At 45.8% G+C, this 13,621-nt stretch overlaps 1 protein-coding gene across 1 annotated transcript in view; it reads left to right on the top strand.

The window, feature by feature from the left end:
- Positions 1-13,621, top strand: part of LOC142583337 (uncharacterized) — a 348,940-nt gene that overhangs the window by 175,280 nt on the left and 160,039 nt on the right. Inside the window, exon 3 of the mRNA XM_075693760.1 lies at positions 4,368-4,508. Coding sequence (XP_075549875.1) covers positions 4,368-4,508 — 141 coding nt within the window. The remainder of the gene's footprint in view (positions 1-4,367; positions 4,509-13,621) is intronic.

Here is a 13,621-nt window from a genome sequence, read left to right as displayed (position 1 = left end):
AGATGGCCGAGCATGTTAATTTCACGGCGACCGAAATGGCACTTGGAGGAGTTTAGCTGAAGGCCAGCCCTGCGAAACACTGAGAGTATGGTGGTGAGGCGCTGCAGGTGGCTCTTAAAGTTTGGCGAAAACACAATGACATCGACGAGGTAACAGAGGCATGTAGACCACTCCAAGCCGCGCAAGAGTGAGTCCATCATGCGCTCGAAGGTAGCTGACGAATTGCATAATCCAAAGGGCATGACTTTAAAATGGTACAGACCGTCCGGTTTGACGAAGGCGGTTTACTCGCGGTCCATCTCATCGACGCTAATCTGCCAATAGCCGGAGCGGAGGTCAATTGATGACAAGTATTGGGATCCGTGAAGGCAGTCAAGAGCGTCATGAATGCGAGGCAGGGGATAAACATCCTTCATTGTTATCCTGTTGAGGTGACCGTAGTCAACGCAGAAGCGCCAAGAGTTGTCTTTTTTCTTTAGTAAGACAACCGGTGATGCCCACGGGCTACTGGAAGTTTCAATGATGTTCTTGTCCATCATCCTGTCTACCTCTTTCTGTATGATGGCCTTTTCTGTTGCGGAGACACGATATGGCCGCCTATGAATGGGGCTGGCGCCACCGGTGTTGGTGCGATGCGTGACAACAGATGTCTGGCCAAGTGGACGGTCGTCCAAATCGAAGATGTCCCGTTAAGATGATAGGAGGGGACGAAGAGCTGCTGTTTGCTCGGAAGGAAGGTCAGGGGCGATCGTCTTAGAAACATGTACGGAGGAGTAGGTGACAAAGGTCCGTTGGTACTGAGGAAGGATTCAGAGGTCAAAGAAACCTCAAATTCTTCCAAAGGGGTGATATGCGCTATGGCGATAACGTGTGGCAGCACATGTGATGAAAATCCAAAATTGAGGATAGGCACGCGATTGTAGTTTAAGCGGATCCGGATTAAGGTGCTCGGCAGGGCAATCTTGCGCGACAAAACCACGTCAGTAAGCGGCAACACGACGTACTCGCCATTAGGTACGGGAGGACAGGGCGTCAGGAGGACATTTGTAGCCGCTTGTGGAAACAGCCTTGCAAACTCAGCAGAGCATAAGCGGTGTGAAGCACAAGTTGTTGCGTCGGCAGGAAGCGGCAGATCCAACTGTAAGACACCTGCGGAGCAGTCAATTTGGGCAGAGTGTTTCGAAAGGAAGTCGGAGGCCGAGAATTAGGTCATGCGGACAATGTTCAAGGACGATAAAGAGAACAACGGTATAATGGCCCCCAATGGTCACACGTGCCGTGCACATTCCAAGGACAGGTGAAGTACTCCCATCGGCGACTTGCACAGTGCCCGGTATGGCGGGTGTCAGAACCTTTTTGAGCCTTCGGCGGAGAGCAGCGCTCATAACTGAAAGATGCACTCCTGTATCAACAAGAGAGCTAATAGGAACGCCGTCAACTTCAATGTCCAGTAGGTTTCCACATGTAAGCAGGGTCAACAGATGATTTGTGGGCCGGGTCGGAGTTGCAGCTTCACCTCCGGGACTGCACCACCTAGTTTCCCGAAGCGAAGCGACCAGTTGCAGAAGGGGACGAAGAGCGGTGAACCAGAGGCGAACGGGACCTACTACCTTGCGGTGACGGGAAACGGCTGGATCTTGGTGGAGCACTGTCGGCGTTGATGTTCTTAGTCGGCGTATAGGGCGGGAAAGTACGATTGTCTAGTACTTGGCGGTACTTGGCGGTCGTCGCCTCCTCGGTGACTCGGAGACGACCACCGAGAAGGCGACGACCAGTGGTTGCGGCAATGACGGGCGATGTGTTCAATACCGGAGCAACTAAAACAGATGGGTTTATCATCCGCTGTTTGCCAGTCAGCTGGGTTGGGACAGAGTAGCGGAAAGCTTTGCGTCTGGGAGCGAGCGGCAGGAGAAATCTGGTAGGTGCTTGTATGGCGGACCGAGCAGGGAGACGGAATGCCCAAACTTGCTATTTCCTCCCGAACGACAGCTTGTACAAGGGAGATAGCGGGCACGCTTTCCCGACAGTCAGAACGAACTGGAGCCGGAGTCATGGCCTCAAGCTCACGGCGAACGATGGCCTGATATCTTCCGGGCCTGTGGGCTCAACGAACCGCGGCGGGTCTTCGCAAGAAGAAGTCGCGACGGTATTGGGCAATAGGTCGAAAGTTTGAGCTACGCGGAGGCCCTTCGCTTGTTCGAAGCGCCGGCACTCCTTTACAATTGCATCCACAGTGGCACAATCGTTACACATCAGTAGATTGAAGGCATCGTCCGCAATACCTTTCAGTATGTGACCAATCTTGTCTGCCTCGGTCATGTTGTTATCAGCCTTGTGACAGAGGGCCAGCACATCCTGTATGTACATGACATAGGATTCTGTGGACGTCTGAGCGCGGCACGCACGTTCTTCTTTTGCTGCCAGCTAAAGAGCGACAGGTCTGCCAAACAGGCCTCGCATTTTTTCTTTGCAGACATCCCAGCACGTTAGGACAGCTTCGTGTTTGTCGTACCATTGCTTCGCAGTTCCTCTTAGATAAAATATCACGTTTCCTAGCATAATTGTTGGATCCCACCTGTTGTTGTCGCACACTCGCTCGTACATCGTAAGCGAGTCCTCGACGTCGGCGTTGTCCGTGCCACAAAATGTCCCTGGGTCCCGCGGATGAGTGAGAATGACCGTCGGCACGGGCTGCTGAGGCGTTGTCGCTTGTGTCGGTTGATTTGCCCTTGTGGCGGCACGTAGATGACGTGCGCTGGGAAGTTCCGTGATTGTACCCCGCACCGTCCACCAAAATTTTGCAGGAAGAAAGCAGGCCCACGAGTGTAAAATAATGTATATTTGCAACTGAGGTATGGCAGTCCGGCAACTGCCAGACTTCGTCTTCCTCTAGTCTAATTCAACTTCTTCCTTCTCTTCACTGTAACAATATACACAGACAAACACCACACACTCAACGTTCACATTACTCTACATTGTCATCAAGAGAGGCGGGGTGCATTAGGTAAAGTAACGCCTGAATTTAGGGCAAATGTCCGCCTGCAAACCCATTTGCCTTCAGGCAACAAGTGGCATCTCGGGCCCTTTAGAGCTGATAGCCTTGAACTCAAGTATACAGATATATAACAGACACCTCTACTAAATGAAGCACTTTTGTATTTATTATCCTATATTAAACCAGCCCTAGCTGCCTATTAACACGAAAGTGTTTTATGCCAGCGTCCACCATCAACTTCTCTTACCGGATATGAAGTCAGCGCGAACACGTAGAGTATGCTATCTCTTGACAGGGACGGCGGCGCCATCTAGGAGCGGTGAAGAACTGCGACATGACAGTAACGAGCGCCGGCAGCGAGCGCGTTTCGGCCGTCTCGACGCAGTGAAGTCTCCAACGCGGTGTAGCCTGGTGTAGGGTGTGTAGGCCTTCTCCTGAGGTGGCGATGCAGTTTGCGGGCATGGTTTGTCTTTCGCGTCCGAATAGCCTGCGACGCCTCGTCGCCTACAGAGTACAGCTTCAACATGCGTCAGCAGTGCTTACACGCCGCCTACTGCTTCGCTTGCGATGACACTAACTAAGAAAACTGCTGCGCTAAGTGGCACAGAAAGTCAACGAGGTCCATGGGAGAATCTCGCTTTGGTCCGACAATACAGGGGCTAGCTTGAAGCAGAACACCTTCACGCGTTCGCGGCGTTCGCGGCGCACGCTGGAAACTCTGCCAGTCCTGAAGCTGAGCGCGTCTTAACAGGCTGCCCAAGACACTGTGACGTCGAACCAAAATATTCGTACCGTCGCCGAAGCGACTCGGCAGCTCCAACTCCACACAAATTTAAAACAGGGTCGCCGGCCCGCAAATCGCGTGCTTTTTCCTGCAGCAAACGTGAGCTCGCGAAGCAAATAAGCAACAGCTTCTGTGAAGAAACGTTTCACTTTCGTGTTCTACCAATTCCTAAGAAAGAGGGATCAACCGTGTAATTTTTACTTAATTAATAACATCAATCAATCAATTAATCAATCAATCAAAAACTTCATCATGTCCTTAAGAAGGTTATCGTAGTGCATTCACACATAAAGTAGTGTCGCCGAGGGCACTGACACCTGGACCGTAAGCGCAATTTCCGGTAAGGTGTTCTAGTAAAAGAAATTTTATTACATTGACCGTTTTATTTACGTCACAGAAACAACACGATTTCTTAGTTTCAGTTGGTTTGCAGTTTCCGTTCACTAAACGAAAAAAAGATGCACCATTTTGCCACTAGTTTGCCAATTTCACTACGGTTGCTCTGCGATAACAGTTTTTCGTGCATCTTTGTGGAACATTTATGATAACCTGGAGCTTCTTCTGTTCTTTTTCTTTCATCATTTGCAGATGTGGGCTTCTACATTGGCGACCCGTGCAACCAGACATGCAGCCGCGTTCTGTACCACGTGTTCTGCAACGTCACCTCCCGACGCTGCGAGTGCAGGCCGGAGTATCCTGTCAACATCGACAACAGACAGTGTGTCAAAGGTACGTTTAACCCGTGCAAACGCTTAACGCCACTGATTGCGTTCTTCGATGTACGGAGTAACGGTGGAGAAGTTACGGTTTGTATAAATGCTGTTCTACAGAAATTGCGAGAATACTGAAATGTGTTCCGTGTAGGATGAACAGCAATTCATTTATTCAGTACTTGTTTTATCCCTACAGGCGTTACAGCGGCGGATTCCCATATTATAAGACTAATCATCCCCAAAGTCAACAGAAAATACTTGCTAAAATTTATCGCTCGACACTATTGATACTATTTCCGGTAGAAGAAAATGCCGCTAAGCGCAAGTTGGCGAAAAGTCCTTAATTGCTTGAATGCCTACAAAGGACACAACTTTCTTACGAGGATTGTAGTAAAGCGTCATTTGAAGAGGTCAGAGTGCGAATGATATCAGCACTTTGCTGAAGAAAGGACGCATGTGGATAGCTGCCAGTTAGGTGGCTTGCAGCTGCATGTCTAGGCTTCGAGCAGAGGGCGAAGATCGTCATCATCATCACGTCATGGTTATGAGATACGATAAAAATATAAGACATCGAAGCAAAATAACAGCCCATATCTTACCTGCACTTCACAAAGGCTTTGTGTCGTCATCTTAAAAATTTGTTTTCGTTATAATCGTCAAAACAATTCACTGTGACTACTACTGGAGCTTAAACCAATGAGTTTGCTTTACCTAACCACGCAAGAATAGCCCCTCTCTTTAACGCGACCACTGAAAGTAGCATTGATCCACTGTACAGATGTTTCGAACCGCTTCACAGTGAGGCGATACTTTAATATGCAACAGTCCCACCTTAAACCAGCGGTGGCGCAATTGAAGGAAATTGTTGAAGAACCAGTGTAGGCTCGAAAGAAAAATTGCAGTGAAGCGTTTCTCCGACAAAGAGCGTCTCTACAATGTCGCGTCAGAACCCTTCTGTATCAATGTAATCACCAATGTGTCAACGTGTCATATAGCTTGATCTGTAAATAGCTTCGGTGAGCGCGCTGATTGCCCTCCCGCCTTCCACATCCGCGTGTGCTCAAGAGGAAATACAAAGTCGATAACAAGAAAAATACCCTGTATTGCCTAAATTCCGGGAAATATTTTAAGGAAACGGCGCTGCACGATAGTCCGTGCATGAGACTTTCAGATTGTGACCCGAAAGAGGAGGTGGAGTGTAGCTTGCGGAAAGCGTACCTAGCCTTATAATACCTTTTGTTGTTCTTTTGCCCGGATGCCACGCAACTAGGATTTACCAACAGGAGCGTTTGTGACGCATTGTTCAATTTTATGCGGAAGAGTAAACAAAACGCACGCGAGAATATTCCTCTTATTGACTTTACTTTTGTAGGCCAAATTTATTTACTGCAATATTCATTTACTTTAGACCTACATAACCTAACTCTTCATTTCAGAATTACCAGTAATCAGTTCTGTCTGAACTTGTTGATTGGTGTTCACCTATTCGTCATCCGGCGTTACAAGGGTTGCGGAAGTAAGCAATCTCGGTGTGCTTTTTGATAGCGCGTTAAGAGGAAGCTTTAGCTCGGGCCCAACTCCGACGCGGCCTATTTAAATACATGTAAAAACGCAAAAAAGTTTTTCTGAGATAACCCCTGGACCGATTTTATTGAAGTTTGTTGCATTTGAGAGGGAATGTCAAATTCTAGTGACTGTTGGTCGCGGAATTTCTATTTAGGTCCTGAATTTTGTTAAAAAGATTTTCAAAAAATCGAAAGTTTGAAAAAAATAGAAGCATGAAGTTTACAAATTCATAACTCTGCATCAAGAGCAGATATCGCGGTTCCGTAGACGAGATCCATCACATCATTGAAAGCGGACAAATTCGATACGTAATTTTATATCTTACGTGAATTTGTTACGTTGTTCACAAGGGTTCTGCAAAACCTATATTTCCATTTTACGATATTTTTTGACATTCATGTGTAACCTATCAATTTTGTCCACTTTAGATATACTATTAGATGCAGTTCACGGAATTGTATTATCAATTTTTGTTGCTGAGTTACAGAGTTGTAAACTTGATAGCTTCGTTTTTCGAAAATTTTCAATTTTTGCCAATTTTTAATAAAAAATGGACGACCTAAATCAAAAATCTGAAACAAACAGTCACTAGATCTTAAGTTTTTCTTTTAAATCTACAAACCTCGTCAAATTTGGCGCAGTGGTTGCCGAGAAAAACGAATTCTGCTTTTACATGTATTTAGATAGGAGCACCCGAGCTAAAGCTTCCCCTTAAGCTTCTCCGCTAACTCTGAGAGCGTATCAACACGAGGCCAGTGCGTGCTCGGTTTCGTCTACAGTAATTTCTGTACTCCTATTATCTTCCCGAGATCGTTCACGTCCACACGTCTTCCATTTTTTTAATCCACCTCACTGCCTCGAAATGGAGCAATAAATTCAAATAGCATCTTCCTGTAGCGTGTGCATAAAGTCAAGCGCACATAGGCATCCCTACGTGGATGAATGCGAAGATACTGCAACGATTTCCCAATGAGGACTCGTTTTACGAAGCGTAATGGTGCTGTTTTCACGTTGTCTTGTAGAATTTCTCACGTGACATGCCTCGGCCTCATTGCCCTACTTGCATGTACGTCCAAAGGAGCCGGGCGCAACCACTTACTTGCAAGTCGAAGCCGAAGGTTCGTCCATCGGAGCTCCGCACGACAGAACTCGCCGAAATCACCGCACCGGCTCTCAGTGCCACGACGCGCTGCGCTATATATAGACCGGCCACCGACGCGGCCTGTCTCTGTGACCAGGTGACTTTTTGTACCGTCGCCGCCCACGCCGCTGAATTTTCCGCTTCATGAGCGGTATATTGCTTTCACATTGAAGAAGTTTACGATTACGTATAAACTTTGTTTTCTGACCTGCCGCACCAACAGCTTTTGAAGTTTGGGTAATGGTTGCAGAATAATGTTGCTTAGCTGCAGACCAGAATATTCTTATTATACAAATTCATTCATGGAATTATTCAATGCAAGTATCTGCTATAACCAACGACAACTTTCTGTGTAAGCGCAGCCAAAGCTATGTGGGCGGAGCTTCAGCACCGGTTTTACTATGCCATAGTGCTGCTGCCGTTTGGGTTTCAGTTTGACCAGCGCGTTCAACACATGTTCGTTTTCTTTTTTAAGTATTTTCATGTGGGTGGAGTCGATGTATCGATACTATCCGGGAGAGAGGGCCAAAATCAATGGGACGTACTTATTGTTTATAATAACCTCACACAAATATTAATTTAATTATTGAATGGCGTATGAAGCACAATATAGTCGAGCTATTGTCCAAAACTCTTGTGAGGTCGCCTCTGATGTTAATCTAAACCACGCACAACTGAACCGGATGTGGAAACACAGGGAACAGGTAAACTTAAATAATGTATACGGAAAGCGGTGCAATACACTGTATTGCGAAGGAGCTTGGGAAACATTTTTATTGAAGTAAACCATTTGACCGCAAAAAACACTGAGCAAGCATAAACAATTAGTTTCATAAATCGCACGCCATGCTGCCTCAACGGCCTCAAATATTAATTTCAGAGGAGCGAGATTTCGTGTGGCGGCCAGCGGATGCGTCAGCGTCTATGCACAGTAGCGCTGCACGCACAGGCTAAACACGCTTACTTTCGCGCAGTAGGAAGAGTGCTGTCATTCCGATAATAGACAGACGCTCATTTGTCGCCATATGCGAAACTTTGCGAGGGTTTTTGTATTCACTAAGTTAATGGTACCATCGCATAATGCCAGGAACCCTCTCGCCGGTAGACGTTGGCGCGCCCGATGCTACACGTAAGGAAACGAGAATGCTGAACCCTGAACCCTGAGAACCCTGTATACCATCGAATTATTAAGATGGTCCGTACCTTTTACTCACGGCTTCTAATTTCGCAGCTGTGCTTTCACACCTGGTAGGCTCGCCGTGCATGGCCAAGCTGGCGGTGTCGAAGCGGCTATCACCTACGTCTACGACCAGCGATGACACACTAGCGCTGGTGGTGTCAGTTTCGCACAATACAGATGCTTTCTTCGTTATTGTTATGCGGGGAACCAGTCCTCCCGCAACAAAACACTCTCTTTACTTCTGACAGGTCAATTCAGATTGCCTGACAAATAGCTAGTCGTAAAATTAAAATTAGCAAGCCATTCTGTGGGTCACTGTTGTCATAGATCTATGGAGTGGACATGCATGCTTATATTTAGTTTTATACTGAAGTTAGGTCACGTGGTTACCCAAACTGGAACAAAAAATGAATTATATTCGCGTATAAACCGAGCGCCGTAATCTTTATTAACAGGACTAGGGAAAGCACAGATGGACCCCGGAAGTCCAGAGTACGAGAAACAGAAAGAAACAGAAAGTATTTTACTGAGCGACTTTTTTATGCTAAAAAATATTAAACAAAAAAATCAAATAATTGATGCGTTTTGTTTTGTACTACATAGCCTGCAGACGTTCACGATCGCCGAATGCATCAATGGACGTAGTCACGAAATGTGCGGTCTTTCTCCACAGATTTGGCTGCGCTGCTAAAGAAATTTGTAGCCCGAGTATATTTCTGTTTCTCGGCGGGTTCCGCAGAACACAACAAGGCAACAAACACCATTCCACGTTCCTGCTTCTATCAGCAGACATTTGCATTCTCAGAATGCGAAGTCTTTACATTTGTTATTTTGTGAATCTTGATATCTTTCAAAATGTGCTTTCTTTTTTCTGTTTCCAGCTTTACCCTTTCTCGTGAGTCTTCTTTCTTGGCGCCCTCCTCTCCTGTGTTGTAATCTTTACTCTCTCCTTTCGTATTTACTCTCTGTCTCGTAGAATACTGCTCATAACGTAGTTGTTTATTCATGTGTGCTCCACTTTTTTTCTCTTTTTCATTGTATTTTCTTTATCCCATACCTTTTGATCTCAGTCTTTATTCCTTTTTTTCATTTCTCTGTGCATCACTATTGCTCACTTGTAGTTATTTTCGGGCCCACGAAGTAAAGAATAGCTCACTAATAAAGTTATTGAATAATAAATAAACGAATATTACAAAACATGTAATATATATTAAATAATTGTCTTCTTATTTCTCAAACTCTTGCACCGACGTCTCCTAGCGGATTTTCCCACAGCTGGTTGCACCATTTGACGGAGGGGCAGCCAACCAAAGATCTTGCAACAGCTGCCTGCAATTTTTCATCCGGAAGCATCTCATCAATGAATTATATACCGCAGAGGGAACGACCACATGAAAGTAGGACACGACACAGAGGCAGCAAACCTAGCGCTTCGTGTGTCGTCCTGTCTTTCTTTTTCTGTTCGCTCCCTCTGCGCTATACAACCCGTTGATAATGACACCAAAATTTGGACCAATCAAGCGCAGAAACGTCTGAAGCGTGGCACATTCAATTTGCGAAAGCAACTCACCTTGATAGCACCATGGGGACATCCTTGACCATATAAAGCCAACATACAATGAATCCGAGGAAAGCATAGGAGAAATCAGCTGTGGTGAAACTTTAAGTGTAGAGAATAATACAATAAATGAAATGAAAGTGCACGAAAAGATGACTTGTCGCTGGTGGGAGCCCAACCCGCAACCTCAGCATTACGCAAGCGCTACCTTAAGAAGTGTGCTACAGCTATCGATCTAGTCACTATTTTAGGTATATATGTTTCCTAGACCTACCCCTTGGAGCTTTAGCTACCGCCGCTCGAGGCTATGATGGGTAGGTACGGAACATCCTTCGTTGCTCGATGGCGTCACGTATCACGTGAACGTAGGAGCGAACGGCACCCGGCTACTGAAGCGAAGACTAAAGGCATGTCAGTAGTTAGACCGGCCCGAAGCGCACTGCGCGCCATTCGGCCTTGCACTCCGCCCTGCTATCCCACAGACAGAAACATGCTCTACCATTCCCACTCCATCTCAGTATCACGGAATAACTTGATGAGGAGCCGTCTCGTCCGGTGTCCTCGCGGTCCCAAAATGTCACTTGTGTGTGTTGAAACTTCTTGCGCTTGATTTAATTTATTAACTTCGTGGACACCAAAGTAGAAGGCAAGTATGCGCCGCGTGAAAAGAGGAAATGCCCTTTGGGATGTTTTTTCGTTCTTGCTTTTTTTATTTCGACAAAACAACAAAAACAGTAAAGAAAGGCAGATACAGTGAGGTTTCTAGTAGAGGAATGTAAAGCATAGTGAGCTTATGATTTTTGTTGTAATATCGGAATTAATTTTTAATGGTGAGACAATGCCAATAGGAAATGTTTATTTTTTATCTAATTGTATATATTGCAATATATTGCAATATATATTGCAGAAACGTCTCTACGAATATGGACGCAACATCGGGCAGAACAGTGGAGGCGACCTTCACACCAAGGGACCTATGGCTTCGTTTAGATACTGTCACGTGGTGGTGACGTTCAAGAACACAGTAGCAATACTGTGAACGGCAAAACTCAAAACTAACTTTTATTTGCGCGAACGTGTGCCCACAAAACAGGATACACTTATGGCACAACGATAGCGGCGAACACGGTCGGCGATCGTCGAAAATCTGATCAGCGGGTCAAGCGCGTCGGCTTTTATACAGCAGTCGTCGAATGTTCCAGACAAATCGATGGGACCCGCGTGCGTTCCACAAAGTTCTACACCATTCGCGGCAGGCGATGAAATCAGATAACATAAGGTTCGGTGATAACATAAAGCGAATAGAAGCATCGATAACTTTCCAGAAACTTCCGATACATGCAGATGCGTCCCGCGCTGTGCGATAACACTTGTTAGGCGGCGAAACGTGGTCGCCCGATAAAGATAAGTACACGTGTCATTACTGAAGGTAGAGTTCTTGTCATATATGAACGAGAGCCGCACATTGCATTTGCTCCATATTACCTACGTGACATCACTGCAGCAGGAGGACTTGCTTTTTATGTTGTTACCTCTTACATCGGCCGGCCTGCTCTGAGCGTGATTTCATAAAAAAAGTGACCAAGTTTCTCTATCCCTTTCCAATGCAACTGCTCTAATAAAACAATTGAAGCTCACTGCTCGTCATGCAGTACTCGAGAAAAAAAATTAAGGCGAAAGCCTTAATTAGAGCGCTATGTTTCAACGTTGCGTTCCGTAGTACAGAAATTTACGGAGGCATAGGGGGGTACGAGCCATTCATTGACTTACGCGACCCACAAATTTTGCGTTCGCTAGCCATATAAATGCTTAGGCATTTAATAACAGACGTGATACGACGGAGGAGGAGGAAAATGTCAGCGGCGGCGCCCGTAGAACGCTCTGGAAATGGCAGCAGCACACTCGCGCGCCTCTTACACATCGCCTCGTAGGCTCAGAGCTTCATTCCACATCAATAGGGGTGACGACGCACCAGGTTCTAGTCGTGGGCGGGGGAAGGCCGAGAAAGTACGCGACGGCGGAATAGGCCGGAGCAGCTCGAAATGCCTCTCGTCGTAACTGCGTCGGGAGGAAGCGGCAATGGATGAAGCTGTGGCAGCGGCCCGACGAGAGCAACATGCTGTCCTAATGCGACTCGGGCATTCTGGGAATGTAGAATTTAGAATGCATAGAGAAAGTTTAACAGAACGTTTAGCAGCAAGTCAACAGAATGTCCAACTACGCTTTCACTTTCACATCTCGTGAACACAATTAAGACACATACGCAGGTTTTCTGAATGAATTTTTAAGCATTAAAGGCTTTGAGCTCACGTTATCAGCCACCTTCAAGTGACAGCAAAAAGCCAAAGCCCTTATCCATGAATTTTTGAAAGAAGTTGATTTCAGTAAAAGACAATACGAACACATATACAAAGTACAAAACATTGTATGCATGCCATGTTTTGAAAGAACTGTCCCAGTCCTCACTCAGTACCATATAACCATACCGAGCCACGGAAGCGCAGTTACACATAAACTAATTGTCACATTGCACAATATGATTTTCAATGTATACAGTGTACACAATCGTTATGCACATTGATGATGTAACTTTACATAGTTTAGTAGCGGTGCTATTTGATGTGCTTAGAAAAAGCTTATTTCAACAAGAGGCGATAAGAACACTCAATCACAATCATGGCACTATTCCACCAGGACGATAACACATACAAAAAACAAAGCATTTCACACCTGGCACGTTTCCAAAGATGTGTCCGAGTCCTCACTCACTAACACACAACCACATAGACCCACGGAAAGGCACAGTTACACATAAATTAATTGTCACGAGTATAAAATGATATTCAATATGTACTGTGCACACAATGGTTATATACAATAATGACGCGACACTGACAATTTAACTAATTTTCTTGTGAGGGTATAAGATGCCTAAATACGAAAATGATCGTGTGTACGAGAGTACGCACACAAAGAAATTCCAGGCACATCATCATCAGCCTGGTTACGCCCACTGTAGCGCAAAGGCCTATCCCATACTTCTCCAACTACCCCGGTCTTGTACTAATTGTGGTCATGTTGTCCCTGAAAACTCCTTAATCTCATCCGCCCACCTAACTTTCTGCCGCCTCCTGCTACGCTTCCCTTCCCTTGGAATCCTTTCCGTAACCCTTAATGAGAATCGGTTATCTTCCCTGCACATTACATGTCCTGCCCATGCCCATTTCTTTCCCTTGATTTCAACTAAGATGTCATTAACTCGCGTTTCTTCCCTCACCCAATCTGCTTTTATCTTATCCCTTAACGTTACACCCATCATTCTTCTTTCCATAGCTCGTTGCGTCGTCCTCAACTCAAGTAGAACCGTTTTCGTAAGCCTCTAGGTTTGGGCCCCGTAGGTGAGTACTGGTAAGACACAGCTTTTATACACTTTTCTCTTGAGTGATAACCGCGACCTTCTGTTCATTATCTGAGAATGCTTGCCAAACACACCCCAGCCCATTCTTATTCTTCTGATTATTTCCTTCTCATGATCCGGATCCGCCGTCACTACGTGCCCTAAGTAGATGTATTCCCTTACGACTTCCAGTGCCTCGCTACCTATTGTAAATTGCTGTTCTCTTCCAAGACTGTTAAACATTACTTTAGTTTCCTGCTGATTAATTTTTAGACCCACTCTTCAGC

This window comes from Dermacentor variabilis, chromosome 5, assembly GCF_050947875.1.
Source record: "Dermacentor variabilis isolate Ectoservices chromosome 5, ASM5094787v1, whole genome shotgun sequence".
NCBI lineage: Eukaryota > Metazoa > Arthropoda > Arachnida > Ixodida > Ixodidae > Dermacentor > Dermacentor variabilis.
The sequence above is the reverse complement of the archived record's forward strand: the minus strand, read 5'-3'. Positions and strand labels throughout refer to the sequence as shown.